The 26373-nt window shown below is 37.9% G+C and overlaps 1 protein-coding gene across 3 annotated transcripts in view; it reads left to right on the top strand.

The window, feature by feature from the left end:
* The window catches only part of CP (ceruloplasmin), a 57389-nt gene that overhangs the window by 20416 nt on the left and 10600 nt on the right, over positions 1-26373 (top strand). For 2 of the 3 annotated variants that reach the window (XM_032852450.1, XM_032852451.1), the window contains exons 9-18: positions 745-959; positions 9625-9775; positions 11071-11283; positions 12518-12725; positions 14267-14406; positions 15547-15675; positions 18405-18511; positions 19964-20180; positions 20580-20719; positions 21853-22015. In XM_032852450.1, the coding sequence (XP_032708341.1) occupies positions 745-959; positions 9625-9775; positions 11071-11283; positions 12518-12725; positions 14267-14406; positions 15547-15675; positions 18405-18511; positions 19964-20180; positions 20580-20719; positions 21853-22015 (1683 nt within the window). Of the gene's footprint in view, positions 1-744; positions 960-9624; positions 9776-11070; positions 11284-12517; positions 12726-14266; positions 14407-15546; positions 15676-18404; positions 18512-19963; positions 20181-20579; positions 20720-21852; positions 22016-25842; positions 25966-26373 lie in introns of those variants that run through there. The other variant, XM_032852452.1, reaches the window with a different exon arrangement.

Raw genomic sequence — 26373 nt, 5'->3', positions numbered from 1 at the left:
TCAATAGAACATGTATGGAGTATACCCTCTTTTCAGGTGTTGTTCTAGCAAAGGAAATATAGAGACACTGCTTCCTTCAGGGCGGTTACATTCTGTTTGTGGGGGAAATACACATAACCTAGCATGAAAGGTGCTGGGGACATCATCAGGGGCTGTGAGAGCAGCCCTGTCTTAGTCCGTTCAGGCTGCTGTAACTAAATTCCACAGACTGGGTGGCTTATAAACAACAGGATTTCATTACTCACAGTTCTGGAAACTGGAAGTCCAAGATCAGGGGGCCAGCATGGTTGGATGAGGACCTTTTTATGGGTCTCACACTTCTTGCTGTGTTTCCATATGGTAGCAGGGGCTAGGGAGTTCTGTGGGATCTCTTTTTAAGGGCACTAATCCCATTTAGGGGGGCTCTAGTCTCATGGTTTAATCATCCACCAAAGGCCCCACCTTCTAGGACTATCTCATCGGGCATTAGGATTCCAATATGTGAATTCTAGGAGGACACAAACATTCAGACCATAGCAGGCACCAGTCACAGACCGGTTAAGAGGAGGCTTCCTGAAGGAAATCACACCCATCTGTGACCTGACACAGGAGCACAAGTGGGACACCATTCAAGTAGGATTTCATTCTAATTCGTAATAAGGAACTGAGAAGTGAGTTGTCTTGGACTAAACCTGGTCTACTTGGTGGCTCAAATGACCACATTAGAAAGCATACTTAACCTCTCCAATGTGACGTTTCTCACAGGTGTGCCTCCTCCTCCAGCTTCACGTGTAGCACCCAAACAAACATTCACTTACGAATGGACTGTCCCCAAAGAAGTGGGACCCACTTACAAAGATCCCATCTGCCTATCTAAGATGTATTACTCTGCTGTGGATCCCACCAAAGATATATTCACTGGGCTTATTGGGCCAATGAAAATATGTAGGAAAGGAAGTTTACATGCAAACGGGAGACTGGTGAGTCCAATGAGGGAAATATAAATGACTTCCCAATCCCTTTGAATTATCATTATTATAAGAAAAATTGTGGGTTTTGAGACAGTGAGGATTTAATACATAATATTTATTACAAATTTTTCTCCCCTTCATAAGAGCTCTCCTATGCATAAATTCTCCGGCTAACATGATTATTTCAAGATGAGTTGGAAACAGACTTTTCTTGGAACCCAGGGTCTTTTATGATACTTTTAGACTTCAACACACAAATAAAAAATGATAATTGGTCACTCAACATTCACTGAGGAAAGTACTGCTTAAAGCATTTTTAGAAAGGAGAAAATGACCATTTGACCAGGAAAGAGAAATACCTAACTCCATCATGTTTTTATCTCTAAGTATTGTAATATGAACCTATAAAAGATAAGGATTCTTTAAAAAATGCTTCAATAAAATTATCATAACAGAATCATCATAATAATGTTAGTATCATCAATTTTTCAAATTTTTTCATCACATTTCTAATCAGTGTTCCCATTTTTCCAGCTGCCTCTTAATTGATTCAAGTTTGTTGTTTGAATCAGTACGCAAATAATGACACACATTGCAATCAGTTGTTGTGTTTCTCAAGGTTACTTCCTTGCATTTTTTTCCTGTCGCAAGGGTCATTTATCTTATGGAAGTTTCCCATGCCTGGATTTACTGCTCATACTCCTATGGTGTCATTCAGCATGTTTCTTTCTCTTTCCCTCAATTTCTTATAAATCAGTGGCTAGATCTACAGATTTGATCAAATTCAGGTTAGATTTTTTTTTCCCCCCCCAGTACTGCTTCATGTGTGCTACTGGGTATTTCCATCCACTGGGAATGTTGTCGGCCCCTGAGAACCATTTCTTAGATTCATAAACTAATCACGGATTGTACAATAGTAACATCCTGATCCCATCATTCTTTATTTATTAGCCAGTATGTTTCCATAAACAGAAACTTCCCTTCATGGATTGTTTGGTTAGCCTGAGGTACATATTCTATAAGAAAGGAGTGACAAATGCTTGATTCTTTCCCTTTATTTACACTTTTCAAAGTAATAGTTCTCCTCCAACATACTTCAAAGATTCTTAGTAATTTTTTCCTATTAAGTGCTATTGTGAACTCATGGATTTAAGAATATTTGGTATGTTTGAAATCACTGATGTTATCCCTATAGACGCCCCCCCAAATTCTATTTCTTGCCACGGAAGAGGTTTATTCTGGTTGATTCCTTCATTTTCAGATGAACTTAGTAGTCCTTGAAGCTTCCTTGATTTTTAGTATAAAAAGCTACTTTAGGTTCATATTATACACTTTCTGAGTCAGACCTAGAATCAACCATTTCTCCCAAAAAGCCCTAGTTCTTTTCAGTAAGAAATTATATTCAGAACCACAATCTGGGCACTATGGGTACTCATTTCTATTGGCTTAATCATTGTTCCTAGCCCTTTCCTATGGGCAGAACTAGAAAAGGTACTTTTTTAAGAGAAAATTCATCATGAGTTCATACTGATACTTTCTATTCAAATTCAGGTCTAAGGATTCTTATTGTTTTTTACTTAACTTTATTTATCTTACATCAGTACTCCCTTCAGCTGCACTGAAAAATCTTAGTTCTCAATGATATCCACATAAACATTTACTCAATTCATGCCACAATATACATACAATAACCTCAGAAACATAATTACAACACTACGGCCAGAATATAATTACTGAAAACAATTTAAGATTTGTTTGCTGGCCTTTTGGTCCTTAGAGTAGATCCCACTGGGGATGTTCAGTCAAATTACAAAGTTAAAGTTATTTGGAATAGTTCCTCACTGTGTAGTTTTGCTATCCACCAGATACACAGGTTTATTTAATTGTACTTCTCTTTCTTTTTGGGATTGCCTTTAAAATTGTAATATTATTTATAATAATGTAAAATATTTCCTGGTTCCAACATCAAATCTACAAAAAGAGACATATTCAAAGAAGTCTAGCTCCTATCCTTTCTCCCCTCTTACTTATTCCCTTATTATAAGCACCTTTTATTTTTAGCTTTAGAGTTTTTTATTTTTTCACTATTATTTTTGTCAACTTAACTTTTCAGAGCACTTTAAGGTTAACAGCAAAACTAAGAAGAAAATAGAGATTTCCCATATATCCCCTATCCCCCCCCCCCCCAACAATACACAAAGCCTCCCTCAGGATCAACATTTCCAACAGAGGGCACATGTGTTACAATTGATGAACCTACACTGACACATTATTATCATCCAAAGTCCATAGTTTACTTTAGGATTCACTCTTGGTGTTTACATCCTGTGGGTGTAGACAAGTGTATAATGGAAGTGTCCACCATTATGGAATCATATAGAATATTTTCACTGCCGTAAAAATCCTTTTCCATCTATTTATCTCTTATTACCAATACCCAACCCCTGGTAACCACTGGTCTTTTTAATAATTTATAGTTTTGCCTTTTTCCAGAATGCTGTAGTTAGAATCATACAGTATATAGCCTTTCCAGACTGGCCTCTTTCACTTGGTAATACACATTTAAGTTTCCTCCAGGTCTTTTCATGGCTCAGTAGTTCATTCCTTTTTAGTGCTGAATCATGTTCCATTGCCTGAATGTACTAGAATTTTTATCCATTCACCTACTGAAGACCATCCCGGTTACTTCTAAGTTTTGGCAATTGTGCATACAGCTACCATAAATATCCATGTGCAGGTTTTTGTGTAGACATAAGTTTTCAGCCACTTTGGGTAAATACCAAGGAGCCCAGTTGCTGGACTGTATGGTAAAAGTGCATTTCGTTTTGTAAGAATACCAAACTGTCTTCCAAAAATGGCTATACCATTTTGTATTCCCACTAGACATGAACAGGAGTTCCTGTTGTGCCACATCTTTGCCAGTATCTGGTGTGGTCAGTGTTCTAGATTTTGGTCATTCCGATAGGTGTGTAGTGGTAATCTGTTTTTGTTTTAATGTTTGTTTCTCTAATGATATATGAAGTAGAACATTTTTCATATGCTTGTTTTCCAGCTGTTTATCTTCTTTGGTGAGGTATCTGTTAATGTCTTTGCCTATTGGTTAATAGTGTTGTTTGTTTTTTTTAATATTGAGTTTTAAAACTTCTTTGATATCTTGGATAATTGTTCTTTATCAGGTGTGTCTTTTGCAAATATTCTCTCCCAGTCTGTGGCTTGTCTTCTCACTTATCTGGACATTATCTTATATAGAGCATAAACTGTGATTTTGATGAAGTCCAGCTTATCTATTATTTATTTCATAGTTTGTGACTTTAGGTGTTATATCTCAAAAGTTCTAGCCAAGGTCATCTGGATTTTTCTTATGTTGTCTTTTAGGAGCCTTATTTATTTTACATTTATTTTATTTATTTTACATTTAGTTCTGTGATCCATTTTGAGTTACTTTTTGTGAAGAGTGTAAGATCTGTGTCTAGATTCTTTTTTTTTTTTTTCCTCTTGTAAAAGTCCAGTTGTTACATCGCCATTTGTTGAAAAGATTATCTTTGTTCCACTGTATTGCCTTCGCTCCTTTGTCAGAGATCAGTTGACTAAATTTATGTGAGTCTACTTCTGGTCTCTCAATTCTTCCCATTGATGTATTGGTCTATTCTTTCACCAGTAGCATGGTGTCTTGATTGCTGCAGTGTTGTAGTAAGTTTTGAAGTTGGGAAATGTCCAGTCTTCTGACTTTGTTTTTCTTCAGTATTATGTTGGTTATTCTGGGCCTTTTGCCTCTGTACAAACTTCAAAATCACTTTGTTGATATCCACAAATAATTTTCTGGTATTTTTATTGGGACTGCATTGAATCTATAGATTGAATTGGGAAGAAGTGACAGCTTGGCAGTATTGAGTCTTCCTATCCATGAACATGGAATTTCTACTTAGGGTAATGTAATAGTGAACAGAAATTCTAGTTTAGATAAGGTGGATGTAATATTTGAGGTGAGATCTAAATTTCAAGGAGGAAGCCTTGCAAAGATCTCGGAGAAAGTGAAGGGAATAGCTAGGGCCAAATGTGTAATTTTATTTAAAATTTTTTATTTAAAGCATTTTTATTTAAAAAATTGTTATATATCTTTTTTCCTTTGAAGTGTAAGCATGATGAAATACATTAAGTATTTCTTAATGTTGAACCAGTCTTGCCCTTCTCAGGAAAAACATTACTTGAACACTGTGAATTTTTTGGTTTGTTTGCAAATTTTCATTTAAACTCTAGTTAGTTAACATACGGGCAATATTAGTTTCAGGAATAGAATTCAGTGGTTTGTCACTTTTAACAACACTCAGTGTTCATCGTAACAAGTGCCCTCCTTAATACCCATCATCCTTCTAGCTCATCCCCCGCCCACCTCCCTCCAGCAACTCTCAGTTTGCTCTATAGAGTCTCTTATGGTTTCTTTCCCTCTCTATTTAGCTCCTCCCATATGTTCATATGTTTTGTTTCTTAAATTCCACATGTGAGGAAGTCATATGGCATTTGTCTTTCTCTGACTGACTCATTTCACTTAGGATAATACCCTCTAGTTCCACCCACATCATTGCAAACGGCAAGATTTCATTCTTTTAATGGCTGAGTATTATTCATATATATATATATATATATACAACCTCTTCTTGATCCATACATCTGTTGATGGACAAGTGAGCTCTTTCCATAGTTTGGCTATCATTGATAATGCTGCTATAAACACTGGGGTGCACATACCCCTTTGAATCTGTATTTTTATATCATTTGGGTAAACATCTAGTAGTTCAGTTGCTGAATAGAAGAGTAGTTCTATTTTTAACTTTTTGAGGAACCTCCATACTGTTTTCCAGAGTGACTGCACCAGTTTGTATTACCACCAGCAGTGTAAGAGGGTTCCCCTTTCTCCGTATCCTTGTCAACACCTGTTGTTTCTTGTGTTGTTGATTTTAGCCATACTGACAGTTGTGAGGTGGGATCTCATTGTGGTTTGGTTTGTATTTCCCTGGTGATGAATGATGTTGAGGGTCTTTTCAAGTGTCTCTTAGCCATCTCTATATCTTCTTTGGAAAAACGTCTGTTCATGTCTTTTGCCCATTTCTTAACTGGATTATTTGTTTTTTGGGTGTTGAATTTCATAAGTTCTTTATAGATTTATAAGATATGTCATTTGCAAATATCTTTTCCCATTCTTTAGGTTGCTGTTTTGTTGATTGTTTCCTTCTCTGTGCAGAAACTTTTTATCTTGATGAAGTCCCAATAGTTCATGTTTGCTTTTGTTTCCCTTGCTTTTAGAGACATGTCTTTCTTGTAAAAAGCTTCTGTGGCCAATGTCAGAGGGGTTGTTGTCTATATTCTCCTCTAGGATTTTGATGGTTTCCTGTCTCACATTTAGGTCTTTCATCCATTTTTGAATTTATTTTTTTTGTGTATGGTGTAAGAAAGTGGCCAAATTTCATTCTTCCACATGTTGCTCTCCAGTTTTCCCAATACCATTTCTTGAAGGGACTTTTATCCACTGGATATTCTCTCCTGCTTTGTTGAAGATTACTTGACTGTATAGTCGTGGATACATTTCCGGGTTTTCTATTCTGTTCTATTGATCTATGTGTCTGTTTTTTTTTTGTTTGTTTGTTTGTTTGTTTTATTTTTATTTTTTTGCCAGTACAATACTGTCTTGATGATTACAGCTTTGTAATAAAAGCTTTAAGTCTGGAATTGTGATGCCTCCAGCTTTGCTTTTCTTGATCAGGGTTGCTTTGGCTATTTGGGGTCTTTTGTGGTTCCATACAGATTTTAGGATTGTTTGTTCTAGATCTAGATTGAAAAATGCTGGTGGTATGAGCACTGTGGCTTTTTAATTTTTTTTTTCAATATATTTCTGTGTTGAACTTGATAGTGTTTTATTTAGAATTTCTCATTTAAGCTGTAAGCGATATTATTTTAGATTTTGTGTGTGCTTTTTTAAGTATTAAATGATGGTTTTACTATCTTCATTAAATGAATTCAGAAGATTTAAGTAAATTGGGAAGATTTGCATACTTTGGAACTGTTTAAATAGATAGGAATCATCTGCTTCTTAGAGATTTGAAAGAGATTGTCTGTAAAATTATTTTAACTGTGTGACTTTTAAAAAGAAGTAGTTAGGGTTTCTTTCTTTATGTGTTTTAATCACATTTTCATTTCACCTATGGATATTGGTCTATTCAGGTACCTTCCTCTAAGTCTGCTTATCACACTTATTGTACATAATGATCTTTTGTTCCTTCCCCATACATGTGGTTATATTCTTTTCTCCGTTTTATTGTGGTATATTTGGGTTATCTCTTTTTTTTTTTTTTAATTAGACTTGCCAGAGATTTGGATATTTCATCGGTCTTTTCAAATAATACATTTTTAGGTTTAGCCATTCAAATTTGTGCTCTAATTTATTAAACAGTTTCTCTTTTGCCTGTATTAATTCTTTTCTCCTTTTTTCATTTTACTTTTCTAAAATTTTCAGATATTTACAAACATTTATTTTTATTTGGTTTTACTTTAAATAAAAAGTATTTCAGGGGTGCCTGGGTGGCTCAGTTGGCTAAGCGTCAACTCTTGATTTCAGCTCAGATCATGATATCAGGGTCATGAGATCGAGTCCTGTGTCAGGCTCCACACTGGGAGAGCAGCCTGCTTAAGATTCTCTCTCTGTGGGGAACCTGGGTGGCTCAGTCATTAAGCATCTTTCTTTGGCTCCAGTCATGATCCCGGGGTCCTGGGATTAAGCCCCCCATTGGGCTCCCTACTCAGTGGGAAGCCTGCTTCTCCCTCTTCCACGCCCCCTGTTTGTATTCCCTCTCTCTCTCTCTCTGTCAAATAAATAAATAAAATATTTTTAAAAAAAGATTTTCTCTCTCTCCTACTACCCCTCCCTTTCCCCACCCCGTGCACACATGTTTGTTGTGCTCTCTCTCTAAAAAAATTTAAAAAATATAAGTATTTCAGACTCTCAGTTTTTATGTTTAGTGTAACCCATGCATTATGCCTTGTTGTCATGGACATTGCTTACTAAATATTTAGAAATTCATGTTTGCTTCCTCTCTAAGAGTTATTAGGATCAAATGTGATTTTTTAATTTTATTAACTTTTTTCCCTTTATTAGTACTTTTTAGTTTTGTTGCATTATGATTGGAAAATATGGCCTATACACATTTCACTGAAGTTTTCTCTATAGATCAGAATACAAGTGAATGTAGCAGTCCTCTATTACAATCCCTACACATGTAAGAATGTATTTTTGTTGTTCTTTGCTAGGCATAGAATTTCTGTATCATAATTTTTTCCCTTCAAAAACATAAATGCTACTCCATCTTCTTCTGACATTTATTGTACTAGAGAAGTTCAGTGTTTGTGATAACATTTTTAAAATCACTTATTGTAGAAATTTGTTTATGTCTGAAATTCAGAAATTTTGCCAGACAATTTTTAAGCATAGATCTCTATGACTACTTTTGCCTTGTTTTCAGTGAAGCTTTTGAATCTGAATTTTCTGTTTCTGGTGGTAAACATTTCCACTATTATTATCATTGCTTTTCCCCCTTTTAAAATGTCTCTCTTTCTGAAACCATTACTATGTATGTATTTTTCATCTTTTAATCGTTTCTTCCGATTTATGGGAACTTTCTTAAAATTATACCCATCACAGGGGCACCAGGATGGTGCAGTCAGTTAGTTGTCAGTTTCTTGGTTTCAGCTCAGGTCATAATCTCAGGGTCATGGGATCAGGTCCTACATCAGGCTTCATGTTCAGTGCAGAGTCTGCTTGAGACTTTTTCTCCCTCTCCCTCTCCCTCAACTCTCTCTGTCTTTCAAATAAATAAAAATTTTTTTTTAAAAATTATCCCCATCAAGGATTCAGTTTTCTATAAGATCTAACCTTCAGGTCTCTGCTTTTGTTGGTTTTTAAAAATTTGATAATCGTATTTTTCATCTGAAAAAAATTATCTCAGAAAAAAGATGTGCAATAATCTCTAAACTTTTCTTTGAGGGAGTATCTAGTTTTCAGGGGCTCATATGTTTTGATTTCTTGGACTGATTGCCTTCTTCTGAACTACTGACATATTCCATAGACCAAATAGCACTTCTGCTCGTTTATGTTTCACTAGGGACAGCGAGAGACAAAGTGAGAATGTTTGTTCACATGACTAGAGATTGTGTGGATTCCTGGTCCTCCTCAGTCAGAAGGCTTTTTTTTTTTTTTTTTTTTTTTTTGACAGACTATTTCTCCCTCTATCTGCTTCCCCTGCTCTGCCTTACAGAAGTTCTTCAAGTTTTCATGAATGCAGATGACACTTTCCCCAATTTTTGGCACAGGCACCTTTTCCCCCTATTTTAGTCACTGTTTTTGGTGTGTTCAGTGGTATGGGCAGAGCTAGCAGGAAGGTGTGGAGAGGAGTCAGAAGGTGTAGGTGCAGAAAGAGACTTAGATCATGTTGAATCAAAAACCTACTACAAAGATAGGAATGAAAACTCTGGCAATCAACTGGACTATTCCATGAGCCCCATCTACAAAGAGGAATGGAAACTTCTTCCTTCTTTTGGTGAATTTGTGCCCAAATAGTACTGTGTGCTAAGTCTTTCTGCTTCACTTGTCTTATCTTCACATCATTATTCTTGTCTCAATTTACAGAAAAATGTAAACAAAGAGTTCTACCTGTTTCCCACCGTATTTGATGAGAATGAAAGTTTACTCCTGGACGAGAATATTAGAATGTTTACAACCGCCCCTCATCTGGTGAATAAGGAAGATGAAGATTTTCAGGAATCTAATAAGATGCACTGTGAGTATGCATCACCTGCCAATATTAAGTTATTTCAGTACGGCCCATGTAATATTTTTAATGAAACCAAAATGCTAATTACTTTGCCCATTGATTAATTTTCAACAAATGATTAAATACAACTCTGAGGGTAATATTAATATTTAAGGTATCAGTCAATTATTTTTCATCTTGCTTAATCTAGAATAATAAAACATAAAATCTATCAATTAGATACCTGGTCCTTAAAATGTGGTCCCTGGATCAGCAGCTTTAGCATGACCCAGGGACTTGTTAGAAATGCAAATTCTGGGGCCCCAACTCCTACTTACTGGATCAGAAACTTTATGGGTGAGGCCAGCAATCTCTATGTAACAAAACCTTCTACATCGTTGTAATATGCCTAAATTTGAGAACTATTGGATTAGATGCTTTTCTCATCTGTGGTTTAATAGCGACAGCCTCATTTTATTATTCAAAAGAAAGAAAGATGTGGCCTCTATTGTCAATGAACTTTAATGAATCTCACCCTTGACTACAAATTAGAATTCCCCTAGGAGTTTTATTAGAACTGTTAAAATTGTTTTTTAAATGCTCAGGGCAACCTCCAGAAATTCTTATTTAATTGAAACCTAGCATCAGATTTTCTTTTTCGTTCCCAGAATAATTCTAGAGGTTTAGAGACAGTGAACTAATTGTTCAGAATGCCCACACTGCTAATGGACTACATGTGAAAATCACCATAGTAAGAAGAAACAAATGTAAAGTTGTGTTAAAAACTTATGTTGCTTTTTTAATTGAATCAATACTGGTCACAATCATGATAATATTTTTTTTGAGTTCGCATTTTTGCATTTTGGAGAAGTCAAGATTATTACCTATTAGTAAGAGCAGTGAAAGAAAACTTCCTGCATTCACTCTTCCCTGTTATTCAAGATGAATCAGACAATTTTCCATCCAGAGCAACAAACACATTCCCAGTCTGCAGTGCCCAGGAATAGCTGTTATTATTCATTCATTTAGGTCCTCACAAATCCAACTCTTGAGAGAACTAAGAAATGGTTAGCTGGGAAGAACATTGCAGAACTTCAAGAACTCTGCCGTCAGCTCTTCCCCTTCTAGCCAGGGATGTTCTGAGGGTGCTGGGTACAGCAAGGGGTTGCAGAGACACTCCTGATGCATAACGGGTTGGGGCAGCATGAATGGGTCTTTCAAAAATTAGATCAACGAAGTTGGCTCTGGAAAATCTGGGAGGTTGTCACGTAGGAGGACATACGATAAATCACTTTCAAAATATTATTTCCCGACTTTTACAGCCATGAATGGCTTCATGTATGGGAGTCAGCCTGGTCTCAACATGTGCCAAGGAGATTCAGTCATGTGGTACTTATTCAGTGCTGGAAATGAGGCTGATGTACACGGGATTTACTTCACAGGAAACACGTATCTGTCAAAAGGAGAAAGAAGAGACACAGCAAACCTCTTCCCTCAAACAAGTGTTACACTCCTTATGCAGCCCGATACTGAAGGTACATTTCTTTAAAGCCAAGACAAGTCTCCGCTAAATGGATTCATGTCATTTTGGCTTAAAAAGCTGGGTTGGGTGATCAACTCATCCCTTCCCCAAGCCCCCAAGTGTGTGCCCTTTCCTCCCTTGAAGAGCATGTCTGGGCTACTGTTAGCTAAGCGTGTGGCAGATAAGTCCGTTACCTGCTGCTGAGGGGAAGGGAGGGAGTGACAAGTGAAGAGCAGACTGTGGTTTTTCCCATTTCCACGTTATAGAGTCCTTGGGATGTTTTCTTGTTATGTTCCTTTTAACGATAGCTGGCAAATCAGACTAGAAAGGGAATGACTTCTCTAACAGCTCTGCAGTTAGACTTTTGGTAATCTCTCTGTAGCCTTCATGTATTGTTGGCTTGTTGGCTGTTTGTGTTTGAGTGTCCCAGGTTAGAATGATAGCCGTGCAGCCTCAGAGATACCTGTGGCCTGGTTCTGAACAAGTAAGACAAACTGAAACAAGAAAGAAAGAACTTTAACCGAAATGTAAAACACACTGACTTGCTTCAGGCTTTATCTGGTTCATCATATACCACTACAACGTAAGACAAGTCCAGTGTCACCTCTTCCTTCATTCATTAGACAAGTGTAAATACAACAGTCAACAAAAGCCATAAAGTGCCTTTTCTTGTGAAGTGGAAATTCTAATGCAGGGAGACAGACAAGAAGCAAGTATATTTTTATATATAAATGTATATAAATATATATATATAAAATCAAGTGGTTATAAATGTTATCAAGAAAAATAAGGCAGAAAAAGTGGCTTGTGACTGATGGGGGAAGGTGGATAATAATTCTTTGAGATGATGACAATTAACAAGAAGCTTGAATAAAGTGAGGACATAAGCTATGTGGATATTTTGGGGAGGAGTATTCCAGGCAGAGGAAACAGCAAGGGCAGAGGCCCTGAGGCAGGCACACACTTGACCTATTCTAAGAACAGCAAAGAAGCTTCTGTGTCTGGAACAGTATGAGTGGTAGCTGATGTGATCATCCAGGAAAAGGAAACAGCAAGGGCAAAGGCCCTGAGGCAGGCACACACTTGACCTGTTCTAAGAACAGCAAAGAAGCCTCTGTGACTGGAATAGAGTTGAATGGTAGCTGAGGTGATCATCCACCTGAGCCACGTGTTGATCCTGAGTGAGCTGAAGAACCATAGAAGGTGCTGAGCAAAGGAGTAACACGCTTTCTTATTTACCATTCCAGGGACTTTTGATGTTGAATGCCTAACAACTGATCACTACACAGGAGGCATGAAGCAGAAATACACTGTGAACAAATGCAGGGGACAGTCTGACGATCCAAGCTTCTACCTGTCACACAGGACCTACTACATCGCAGCAGTAGAGGTGGAATGGGATTATTCCCCAAGCAGGGAATGGGAACGGGAGCTGCATCACTTACAAGAACAAAAGTAAATCTCTAGACTCGGATTCCCAATTTTTTTTTAGTTTTCTCTTTCGGAGAATTAAGAGTTATGTTAAATTTTAGAAACACGAACAGTTGCATTAAACTGTAACAACAGAACCATAGCAGAATGCCTCCCAGGAACCTTTCCTCATTAATTTCTGTTCTGGCATTTTTCTCACAGGAAAATTTCCATCTATCTCATTTGATTCTTTGTAGTCGCTCTTTCTTTCTTTTCTGTTGGATTGTCTTCTTATGCTCACGTGTCCTTATCTTGCTATTGATTGTCAAACTTAAACAAAAATCAATGCCTAAATTCAAACCTTAAATATTATTTCCTTATCAGCCATTTGCTGCTTTTCTTATTTTTCCTTCAGTGAGTTCCTTATCGGTTCAGTAATCTATTCTTTTACCTTCTTAGAACCATTATGTGTGAAGAATATTTTAAATTCTTGAGGGCGGTATAGTAGACATGGTCTATGTCCTCTAAGAAGTCATAGGAAAATACGCTTCAAAACTACCAACAACATGAACATTATAGAAATGTAAAAAATAACTTCATTGTGAATAAGTGTAAGTAAAGGATCATTATTGGAGCTTTGGAAACTGCACGTTGAGCAGTATCACCAGACACTTCGTGAAGACTTTTTCAACCACTCTTCCCTCCATCATCTCACACATCATGCACTAAGCTTTCACGGATATGATTTGAGAGATCAGACATGTGTTCGGATCTGGGGTGCCCAACATCTCTGGTAACCTATAGCTAAGCAAATGTTAGCTGGTTAGTTTGACTGACTAATGGGGAGTATGTTTGCAGTATAAAGTAGTGAAAGGTTATTTCAAGTGACAGGAGTAAAATAGTCAGAAGGCTGCAAGAGTTGGGGCTTCAGGGTGGCTCAGTTAGTTGAGCAACTCTTGACTCTTGATTTTGGCTCAGGTCATGATCTCAGCGTCCTGGGATCGAGCCCTACTTCAAGCTCTGTGCTCGGTGGGCAGTCTGTTTGGGATTCTGTCTCACCCTCTCCCTCTGTACCTTCCCTGCTTGCAATCTCCCTCTGTCTCTCTTGCTAAAATAAATAAATAAAAATCTTTAAAAAGAAAAAGTCTACAGGGGCCATGAGGAGTCATTGCAAACTTAAGATAAAAGGAGTGGTTGAAAACACTGGGCCATTTCAACTCTTATAAACCAAAAATACTGCAGGAACAGAGAACCCTTCACAGATGAAATCTGGGCTCAGAATTTTAGGGCTAGAGAGAAATTTTAAAGATCATCTCATCTCATACCTCATTTTGGGGGTGAGGAACCTGAGGGTCAACCAGGCAATGACTAGCTGGAGATCATTTTAGCTAGTGGAAGAGTCAGCACTTTCTACCATGCCTATCTAGTTTCAAAGTCTTACTCTTTCTTGCTGGAATACGGGAATGCTATTAAAAATTTGCATAATTACTTAAATGAAAACTGTGTTTTTAGTCAAAAATTTTAACTCGGTTTCCACTTTCATTAAGACAGTTACTAACCTTCGTGTGTGTATTGTTTTTTTGAAGTGTTTCAAATGCATTTTTAGATAAGGAAGAATTCTACATAGGCTCCAAATACAAGAAAGTTGTGTATCGGCAATACACCGACAGCACGTTCAGAGTTTCCATGGAGAGAAATGCTGAAGAAGAACATCTGGGAATTCTAGGTACTCTAATCATCGGGTGTGGGGTAGCTATGCGTCCAAGGGTTTAATTTCCCAGTTCACAGTCCAAGGTATTCAAATAAAAATAAAAGTTCCGTAATAAAAATGAGAAGCCTGTATTTTCTAAAAATATTTCAAAAATATTGCTTATTTTCCTCAAAAACAATGTGTTATCCCATATGCTAGTGAAATTATATGTATCTGGTGTTCATCAAAATGATGTCTGTGAATTTTGGTGAAATTCCTAGAAATTATTTTCTAACGAAAATCTTCATCAGATTCTCTCTGTTATTCCACCTCTCTTCCAGCTCCCAAATCATAGTTATTAGGTTTTTTTTTAAATTGCCATCTAGTAGTTAACTCCAAGAGAAAAAAAATGTACACATAGACAAGGAAATGAAGAAAGAAAACATTGTTACCATACACAAGGCATGGGAAAAGTTGCTTTTGATTTTTCAGGAATCCTTTTAAGAGAGAATGTCTAAGAACTTGACCAACAGTTGTCTTGGGAATTTTCTGGAAAATCATCAAGTGCAGGGGACATCACTCCCAACCCCACCATATTTCCATACTAACAGGATACCGTGGGGCGTGTTCTCCTCAGCCCCTGAAATAAGACGCCCAAGGGAGAATGGCATTGTTACTGGGTTGTGGAAATTCTTAGCAGCAGACTAGCTAAGATTGGCTACAGAAGAAGGTAGAAATGGGAGGGGTGGTGCCACCCACCCTTCCAAATGCTGTACTGCCACAAATTCACACTCAAGAAGGTCTGGAAGTCCAAATGCAGAGAAATGAGAGCAAGTGCTGCCCAATGACTCTTGGTCAGGGTAGGGTCATAGCTGACTCAGCAGGATTAGGCCATTGCCCTACAAGGGACTTTCAGGCCAAAACATCCTGTAGGACTCTTGATGAGAAATGCACCCCTGGTTTCCATTTCTGGAGGCAACCATTCCTAGTGTTTTTATTCTGAATCCTCTGAGACCAGGTGTAAATCCAAGAGTAGTTTAGTATGAAGCAATTTGGCAATTTAGTATGACTCCTGCCTTCATGCTAAGAAAGTTACCTGATCTTTGCTTCTATTACTGAGTTAGAACTTCTTATCTGATAGGTATATAAGCCACTCTTCTTTTTTGCTCTTGCCAGGTCCACAACTTCATGCAGATGTTGGAGACATAGTTAAAATTATCTTTAAAAACATGGCCACAAGGCCCTACTCAATACATGCCCATGGGGTGAAAACAGAGAGTTCTACAGTTACTCCAACTTTACCAGGTACTCATGGCGGGGGGGTGGGAGGAGTGGGGGGTGGCATTTTAATAGACTTTACAGGCTTCCCACAAATGACTGTTATCAGAGAGGTATTCCTTCCAAATGAGTGTCTTAAGGAAGTGAAGAAAGAGGTGGTTAAGACAGCATGCAGGGGGGCGCCTGGGTGGCTCAGTCGGTTGAGTATGCCTTCAGCTCAGGTGATGATCTCAGGGTCCTGGGATCGGCCCCCCTGTCGAGTTCCCTGCTCAGTGGAGAGTCTGCTTCTCCCTCTCCCTCTGGCATCCCCACTCCCCAGCTTGTGCTCTCCCTCTTTCTCCCCCCCTCTCTCTCAAATAAGTAAAATCTTTAAAAAATTTAAAATTTTTTTTAAAAAAGAGGGCATGCTGGGGGGTGTATCTGTGTGTACGCCTCCATGCACATACAAGGAAAGGGAAAGGAAGGGAAGGGAGAAAGAGAGAGAGGGAGAGAACGAGAGAGGGATGCACAGAACTGTAAGGAAAACATCTGTGAGTACTGTATCTGCAAATACTCAAGGTGGAATGAGCAGAGATGATCTCTCCACACCCACACAGCATTTACTGCATACTGTGTGTGGTTGAATGCTTCCATGCCGGTAGCTGAAGGCACGGTCCTAAGGGCAGAGACCACCCCATGGAATTTTAAACTCCCCAATTCTAGCCCAATATCTGGCATGTACTGGAAACACAATAACTTCAGTTAACACAGTGCAAAAGCTGGAAGAGGTTAAATACACTTATTTTAATTAAAAACTATATTTTTTCTTCTTTCAGTTGTAAAGTTGGCTTCTAGGAAAGGGCTATTTCTTAGTAATTTAGCAGTTCCCAAATTTGGCAAGTGAGAAAAAAATGGGTGAGAAAAAATAAATTACACTATAAAGTTGGTTGTGTGAATTCAGGGGATTAGAAATAAAAAGCCCTGTCCTTGTGACTCTCCTATTCTTTCAAAAGAGATAAATATACATAGTATCAATGTATAAAAGGTGCTATGGAAAAGATTAAAGTGAATGAGAGAGAGGAAGTAACAAGAGCACTGTTTTAAGTAGGGTGATCAGGAGGGCTTCTTTGAGGAGGCGCCACTGGTGAAGACACCTAAATGGTAAGTCATGAGCTACAGGGAGTTATGGGGGAAGAGCATTCCAGGCCCTGAGATGGGAAGAGCAAGGAGGCTAGAGGCTAGAGCAGAGCAAACAGGGGACAGAATGTGAGATGAGATCCAGGGAGGGCAGGGGGCTGGATGCAGGAGGAGGAAAGGGAACCTTAGAGGCCGTAGTCAGAACCTCAGATTTTATACTAGTAACCATGTGAGGGCTTGAGCTGGAGAGTGATGATCTGATGAATACTCTGTGAAGTCCTCTTCCGGCTGACATGTGGGTTAAGTGACTTCGGAAGACAAGGGCAGAATCAAGGATCAGTTAGAGGACTACTGCAATAATATGAGTTTTAAAAAAATGAGACTTGGACCAGGGTGGAAGCAGCTGAGGTGGTAAGTTGTCATATTCTGGTTGTATTTTAAAGGTGGAGCTAACAGCCCCTGCTGAAAAATGAAGCATTAGGGAGCATTAGGGAAGGAGAGTCAAGGACAGCGCCAGGCTTTTGGGCAGCCACCATGGGTAGCAGAGCAGGTTGGAGAATGGAGAAGAAAAGGAAACATTATTTTTTGGCTGATGGGATTTTAAGAGTGTAGATGAAAAGATGATAAGTTCAGGTGGTGAATCTGTGTTCTATATTCTCAGTGAAAGGTTTTGCTTAGAAAAAAGGTGATGATGCAGGGGTGGGTAAGATGGAGGACTTGAGGAAAAAAGAAAAAGTCTACCACATCTCTTGAGACTATCCCTCCTGTCCTGTTTGATTCCCTAGAAAAGGCTGGCCAGACTCTGGCTAATGAAAGTCTGAAAGTATGAATATGTAACAGTGAGGTCTACATAAAGGGAGTGGATGGTTAAGAGGCCACACAAACAGACCACACAAGTCAAGGTCTGGTGAGGAGCTGGATAGGAACCCCTGAGGTAACTGGAAGCAGAGATCAGCCTGGAGAAGAGCCCAGAGCACAGGGAAGAAGGTCAAGGCCTTGGCAAGTTAGGAGGGTAGAGCAACTGGCTATCTTCAAAGTGTCAAGGTCTAGGGTGTGGTAGTGTCCCGTATGTGACAGAGCTGTGTGTGGTATAACAGATTGGGACAAGTCAGTGACCCATAAGTTCCCATGAGCTAATGGCTCTGCACCAGGAATTGTGGAATCATTAGGGATAATGGTGAAAAAGGAGAAAAGGAAGGCCAAAGTGAAACCTAGGGAATGACACACGGCATGCAGGTACAAACACAGAGGATGCTGGGGGAACGTGTTGCACTGGGGGAAATCACTTGATGGTTGAAGAGTATTTTATAGGAACAGACTTAAAGCTAAAAAAAGATCTGTTCTAAAGTTCCTTCAAATTGTGATATTGGTATTGCCAGGTTCTGGCTTGGTGGTATTATATGTGTGTGTGTGTGTATATGGCTAGTTAATCCCTGACTGACAAAGAAGATCTAAAAGTATGTCTTAGAGTTTGTCTTAAGACTAAATTCCTAAAAACAATTTAGAGCTCTACTGCTTTTTAACACTAATTACCTTGACATTTCCAGTTTTTAGGTCACTAGTTCTTAAGACTCAGTATATATTTATATACCAAATATATACCAAATATAATCAGATACATTAACACTTGATCAATTCAGGTGAAATTCGCACTTACATATGGAAGATACCAGAAAGATCTGGAGCTGGAATAAAGGATTCTGCTTGTATTCCGTGGGCTTACTATTCAACTGTGGATCAAGTTAAGGTAAACTTTAAATCATTTGTGTTTTGTGAAAACCCCCAAATTAGACGCACAGTTGAAGGAAGATGAAATTAGAGTTTTCTTGTGATCCAATTTGATCTTAAAATCCCAGGAAAGGAAGCTTTCCTACAATTCACTTTGGTTTCATTTTTCTGGTTTGTTTCTTTTTAAGGATAAAGTTGTAACTGTGTTAACCCTATGACTTCTGATTGTGGGTAACATAGAATTAAATATTAATGCAGTTATTTTATTTCCTTTTTGACATAAAAATACATTAAACCCAAAGAACTGAGGTACATGATTTCAGAGCTCTATTACCGATAATAGAAGTGTTGATCTCAGTAGTCAATCTAGCACAACTAAAGCTATTTGATTGAATATTTCAAAGCCAACAAAACACTCAACAACTGCAAATCAAAACTTGTTCATAGATTCATTTGTAGAATTAAATCTCGAGTCCAAACCTCTCTCCTAAACTCTAGACCTAGCTATGTATCAGCCTACTGAACATCTCCACAAGCATCTCCCACCAGCACTGGAAACCAGCCACTCTAACATGGAATTGACATCCATCTCCCCTCTTGTCTTTCCTATAGCAATACCACAAGTTCCAAATCTACTCATTTGTTCAAGCTGGAACCCTGGGTATGAAGTATCTAGTTCTTCCCCTTGGCTCACATAGGCAGTCTACCCACCTACATATAATTCAGTCTATTCCTTCTATCTCCACAGATCGGGTCATTGTAATTTGCCTAACTACTGCAATGGCCCCCAGGATCCAGTCTCTTCCTCCTTCAATCCTTCCTTCACTCACCACCAGGACGACTGGTCTAAAATGCAAATATGTTGCCATGCCATGTTCAATTTTTCAATGGCTCCCTATGACCCACAAGATAAAATCTAAAGTTGCTGAACATGATAGAGTTTGAAGGCCTTCCAGACCTAATCGGCCATTACTGACACCCCCAAACCAAACGTCTCATAGATTTATCAATTGTTGTCTTCCTCCTCTGTGTCCATTTGCACTTTATGAACCTCCATCGCCACAAATGATTCATTTCTTCCATCCTCTGTTTTCGCTACTAGACTAAGTTCCTGGAGGGCACAGGCTTTGTTTGATTCATCTCTGGATTTTGAGAGATGAATTGAGGTATAGCGCTCAATTTATGGCATAGGCAATCCAACACCACCCATGGGGTTCTTTCACATTGCTGTTCATTAGCTGAGCTAATATTTGGCTTCTGCGCGTACTTCTGTTTCTTCAGCATCACCCATTCAACCTACCTACCATTCACCATTAGTCCAACTTATCTGTAAGTGGAGGTGACTGACCTGACAGCACCACATTAGGCAAAGTCTGTGACTTAAATTGGTCCTTCTAAAATTCCCAAGGTCCCAGTTGTCTGAAATGCTGACTTTATCGCAAGGATCACTGATGTTTTTGCTTGTTTTCAGGATCTTTATAGTGGATTAATTGGCCCGCTGATTGTTTGCCGGAGACATTACATGAAAGTATTCAATCCCATAAGAAAACTGGAATTTTCCCTTCTGTTTTTTGTTTTTGATGAAAATGAATCCTGGTACATAGATGACAACATCAAAACATACTCTGAACACCCTGAGAAAGTAAACAAAGATGATGAGGAATTCATAGAAAGCAATAAAATGCATGGTATGAGACATTATTTTAACCCTAAATTCCCCCTTTTCTTCCTTCAAATGAAATTAGTTTGGAGACTATTCATTTTATAAGAAACCAGTTCTGCCTTACTCTGTATGTGAGTTAGAATTCTGTTCAAAGCAAAAGCCACTTATTAACTTCTCTCCCTGTTCCCACGTCTCATTCCCTTTTAAATTCACACTTAGGATTATGGATTTTGGTGCTAAATGACTAGAAAAGAAGTGCGACTTTATTGACCTGAAAGTATTCATTTCCCCGTCTGTAGTGAAATAACTTCTATTACCTCAAAAAGGTCCCATACATTAACCTAGTAATCATATTGTCAGTGAAATAGCTACTGACTTAAAATATCATGAAAAATAATTTAAAAAAATCATGTGATTTCCCCAGCTATTAATGGAAGAATGTTTGGGAACCTGCAAGGCCTCACGATGCACGTGGGAGATGAAGTCAACTGGTACCTGATGGGAATGGGCAATGAAATAGACTTGCATTCAGTACACTTTCATGGCCACAGCTTTGGGTATCAGGTAAGAGTATCCACTGTCATTATTCTTGCCCTATTGTAAAGTGTTTTAACACAAATGAAGAAAATATTTCCTTAGAGAGACTTATGAAAAAAAAGTTTCAAGAGACTACTAAATTATTTCCAAAGAGTGTGCCATGCAGCAATTTCAATTGTTGTCACCAACCTTTGTTACACACTGGGCTCTTCATTGGATTTTTAGTGGGTTTTTGTGGAGTTCTGCTCACATATTTGCTGGGCGAGGCATGTGAATAGACTCATTAGCAGAGAGGGTGGGAATGTCCATACGATGGATCAGAGGGTAGAGCCAAGACTTTATTATAACTTTTACCTGTTCTAACTTCTGAATCCTGAAATGGCCTAAAGTGAACAAGTTTATCATTTTGGTGTAAGGCAACTGATCGGTCCCAAGATCTCGAGGCTACTTCTGCTTCTCAGCCAATGGTGATTTCAGCAGGAGTCAAAAGCTCTCTTTCTTACCTTTGAGTTAATGTAAAAAATTCAGAAACTACCACAAAGCCCATTGCAGAAAAGGCCATTTTGCTGTCTGTATCTTGGTTTACACAGATGTTATACTCTTAGGGGACTTTCAATTCTGTCCTTGCAGAAATACCACCCCGCTCCCCACAAGTACTCTGTGTCTAGTCTAGCCTCTACCTGAACTGCCTCAGGTTCTGGTTTCTCCCTGGGCCTCCTTTCCTGCTCCCAGCATTACCCTCCCTGCCATAAAGCTTCACAGACCAGCTAATCTAGATAAGGTTCAGCAAAAGTAAGATTAGGACTGAAATGAGGCACAGCTAAATTCTGTTGTGTAACTCAAGTGCAACGATAAAAGGCAAACTGAAGTTGAAGTGTAAGAGGTGCCACATGATCCAAATGGGTGAGTGCACTCTCCTCACATCTTCCCTTCATACGTACTTCGTGGCCCATCCTGCTAGGCACTCAGCAGTACCAAGACAACATACCTCACTGTTCATATGGACATACAAATGTGCACGGTCTCTCTCCCTCTCTCTCTCTCTTTTTAACATATTCATCCACTTTTTGAATATCTCTGAGCTGGCCAATGAAAAATTATTTGAATGAACTCTCACATACAATAAACATTATATAATATTTGTCATTTTTCTAATTAAGCACAGGGGCATTTATACTTCTGATGTCTTTGACGTTTTCCCTGGGACATACCAAACTCTAGAAATGTTTCCAAGGACACCTGGAATCTGGTTACTCCACTGTCATGTGACTGACCACATTCATGCTGGAATGGAGACTACTTACACGGTTCTGCCAAATGAAGGTGAATATCGAGCTAGCAATTCTAGAAGTCATATATCACCAATATAATTAAGAGGCACTACTTTGCCTAAATATTTCCCCCAATAGGAAGCATTCATGAATTTGCTGCCCTGATCTCTTCCTTCTCTACCTCGAAATAGGATTTTTTTTACTGCTAAATGGTGTGGGATACAGCTTATCCTCTGATCGCTGGTCTGATAACAGCATCAGAAGTCTCTCAGCTAATACAAACAGACACCACTCTGAGGCAGTGCAGTTATTCCTAAAGCTGATGTAAGGGAGTGGTCATGTTATTTACTGAAAGGCTAACAAAAGACACACTTAGAATTTAATTTCGTTTTTCCTAGGACACATTGAACTTTTTTCATAGTTGTTCTTGTGTACTTGGCACACAAGAAACTTCTCCCCACCCATCCCCCACAAAACATCAATATAATTTCAAGTAGTCAGTCAGGCAGAAATGATGTCATTCTGTACTTCTAGGGGTGAGGGAAAGTATTGCTGGTCACTGTCAGAGATTGTTTTAGTCCATTCAGGCTGCTCTAACACAATACCGGACTAGGTAGTCATTAAACAGCATATATTTATTTCCAGAACTGTGAAAATAAATATATGCTGTTTAATAACTACCTAGTCTGGTTCCTTCCCTGGTTACAGACTTCTTACTTTATCTTTGTATGGTGGAAGGGACAAGCTAGCTCCATGGGGCCTCTTTGACAAGGGCACTAATCCCATTCATAAGGGCTCCACCTTCACGACCCAATCACCTCCCAAAGGCCCTACAAAGTTACTCTCAACCACAAGCATTAGGTTCTCAATGTAGGAATTTGAGGGGACTCCAATGTTCAGACTATAGCAAAGATCCAGGGGGAAAAAATGGAATCTAAATTCTCTGTTTCCCCCAGCCCATCAATAATACTCCCTCCTGAAGCACAGGAAACACAGGAAAAGAAACAGCCCTTTCCTGGGTAAATAGTCACAAAATGTATTCTACAGAGAGAAATTCTGGTGTGTGGTTGCAGCCTTTGGTGTTTCTTGGGTCTTCTGAGTTCGGAATTGTTGGAATTGGTGATGGCCAACCCAACAGGGGGAAATGATGTAGAGAAAACAATGCTTTGTGTTTCCTCTTCAAAATGGGCATTAAAGGGAACATATAAGTGAAAGACAATATAGAAATAAATCTCCCCCAAATTAAAAGTCATTCAAAGATCAACAGTGTGTGCAAATGAAAAGTTTTCATGTCTGCTCCAGGGTTTTACACAAATACCTGGTAACATAAAAAACGATTCTCGTAAAAGCCTTTATTACAAAGAGTGGTACTGAGAGCCCCAGAACACCGAAGATGGGAAGAGGCAAATAAACCGCTGGGTTCAATGCCAGTAACTCCTGAACAAGATGAAGAGTCAAATATGAGAGAGACAGGCAATTTTCTCCACAATGAAAATCATCATAAGAAAAGAACTGTAGATATTCTGACATACTTAATGCAATGCTTCATTTCCCCTACCAGAGGAGGCATAATAAAGACCTCCTTTGATAAATATAAAAGGTACTTTTTTTTTTAGACTGTGACATTTCTACTACAGTCAGATAGCCTTTTGTCTGTAGGAAAAAAACTTGCCTAGCTTTCAGTTACTTACAGGGAGGGACTGTATATTCTGTATTTTAGTAACTACTGCAATCCAATCCAATACTCTGCATGGTAAATACCTAACCACCTGTTAATTCAATGAAAAGGAATTTTTAAACTTTTTTGGACATAATTTCAGACTTACAGAAACGTTGTGAGAAGAGTACCAAAATTTCCCATATACCCTTCACCCAAATTCCTCAACTGTTAACATTTTACATAGCCACATTTGCTTTCCCTTTCTATCTGCCCCCCACCCTCTCTAACGCACATACAATAGTAAATACATATATAAAAAGTTATATGTATATAAACATATAGTAAATATATATATTTCCCCAAAATAAGGATATTATTATATATAAATACAATATACCTATCAAAATTAGGAAATTAAAGATGATTTAATAGTATAGATCCTTTTCAAATTCCACAAATTATTCTCATCACGTTCTTTACAAAAAAAGAAGATCCCACTCATACGTCGTGTTTAGTTGGCTTGTCTTCTTAGTCTGAACAGTTTCTTTGTCTTTTATAACTTTGACTTTTTTTAAAGATTTATTTATTTGAGAGAGAAAGAGCTGGGCGGGGCAGGGAGATTCTCATGCAATATCTCCGCTGAGTGTAGAGATTGACGCAGGGCTTGATCTCATGACCCTGAAATCATGATCTGAGTCAAAATCAAGAGTTGGTCGCTCAACGGATTGAGCCAACCAGGTGCTCTGAGTTTGACATTTTTAAAGAATACAGAGCAGCCACTTTGTAGAATGTCCTTTAATTTGGGTCTATCTAATGTTTCCTCATGACTAGATTCAAATTATGCATTTTTTGGCAAGATTCTCATGGAAGTGATATTGTTTTTCTCAGTACACATGTCAGGAGGCACAAGATTCTGATTTTTTTTCCCTTACTCATTATGTTAACTTTGAGCATTTGATTAAGGAGATTTCTGCCAGTTTTCTTTATTATAAAGTTACTATTTTTCTCTTTATAATTAATGAACATCTTGCAGGGAGCAAAGTAATTTTTCTTTAGTTAAAGCAGTACTGGAATGAGACATGTTTTTAAACATATTAAAAAAATGGAAATTTCTGCCAGATACCCATCAACGGATGAATGGATAAGAAGATGTGGTATATATATATATAATGGAATATTACTGAGCCATCAAAAATAATGAATTCTTGTTATTTGCAATGATGTGGATAGAACTAGAGGGTATTATGCTAAGCCAAATATCATATGATTTCACTCATTTGTGGAATTTAAGAAACAAAACAGATGAACACAGAGAAAGGAAAGGAAAAATAAAATGGGATGAAATCAAAGAAGGAGACAAACCATAAGAGACTCTTAACTCTAGGAAACAAATTGAGGGTTGTTGGAGGGTAGGAGGGAGAGGTAAGGGTAACTGGGGGATGAGCATTAAGGAGGGTACTTGATGTAATGAGCAATGGGTGTTTTTTGCAACTGAAAAATCCCTGAATTCTACCTTTGAAACTAATAATACATTCTATGTTAACTAATTGATTTTAAATAAAAAAGAAAAGCAAAAAATGGAAAAATAGAAATGAATTGAGAATAATTAGAACACTACATCAAAAAACTAATGACATACTGTATGGTGACTAACATAATAAAAAAACAATAATTAAACAAAATAACTAATATTAAAAATGAGAATACAGTTAAACCACATGACTTATATAGTAGTCCCCCACTTATCCACAGGGGATATGTTCCAAGACCCCCAGTGGTTGCCTGAAACCCTGGATAGTGCTGAATCCTATATTTAACTATTTTTTTCCTATACATACATATCTATGATAAAGTCTAATTTATAATTAGGCACAGTAAGAGATTAACAACAACAATAATTAAATAGAACAACTTTAATAATGTACTATATAAAAGTTATGTGAATGTGGTCTCTCTCTCTCTTTCTCTCTCTCTCTCAAAACACCTCATCCTGATCCTTCAGGATATACTAATCTTTCTTGTTCTTGTTATGGTATAAGATGATAAAATGTGAAGTGAAGTGAATGACATAAACATTGTGACATAGCATTAAGCTACTATATTGACCTTCTGAGGAACATCTGCCTCTCGACTAATTGACCATAGGTAACGGAAACCATGGATAAGGGGGGACTACAGTACTGTTTTTAATAATGGTCTTAACATTTCTCTTTCTATAGAGACCAAGTCTGGCTGAAAGAAATAAATTGGTGATAAGTGGAAAAAAAATATTCATAACAATGTACGTGAAAGTGATGAAGAAAAAGTTTACTTTGGAATGGCTATAAGCATTAAAAAAAAGACTGAAAACATACACTTTCATGAATTTGTGGGGGAAACTTACTTTGTATCATATGAAAAGATCAACAGATACATGACTGACTCTAATACAATTATAACTAATTTACATAGGTCCTTCATATCACCACCAGGAGTTTATAAAACTGTATTCTCCACCCCCACCCCCAAAATCTATGCCCAGATGTTGTCCCTGATGGTTCTTAAAGGATTGCTATAAAGATTCATTGAATTGTTTCCAACCATTGGGTTCCCATCAATCCCTATAACATGGTGCTGCTATCATTCTTAATGAATCAGCAGACATGAGGGCATAGGTGTCAAGAAAGTAAAATATTACTTTAAAATAATAATAAATTAAAAATTAAAAAATTTAAATGAAATAATTTTAAATAAATAAATTAAATTAAATA

This window comes from Lontra canadensis, unplaced genomic scaffold (genome assembly GCF_010015895.1).
Source record: "Lontra canadensis isolate GAN:19392208 unplaced genomic scaffold, GSC_riverotter_1.0 scaffold6, whole genome shotgun sequence".
In the NCBI taxonomy this organism is placed as follows: domain Eukaryota; kingdom Metazoa; phylum Chordata; class Mammalia; order Carnivora; family Mustelidae; genus Lontra; species Lontra canadensis.
Note: the sequence above shows the minus strand (reverse complement) of the source record. Positions and strands in the feature narration are given on the sequence as shown.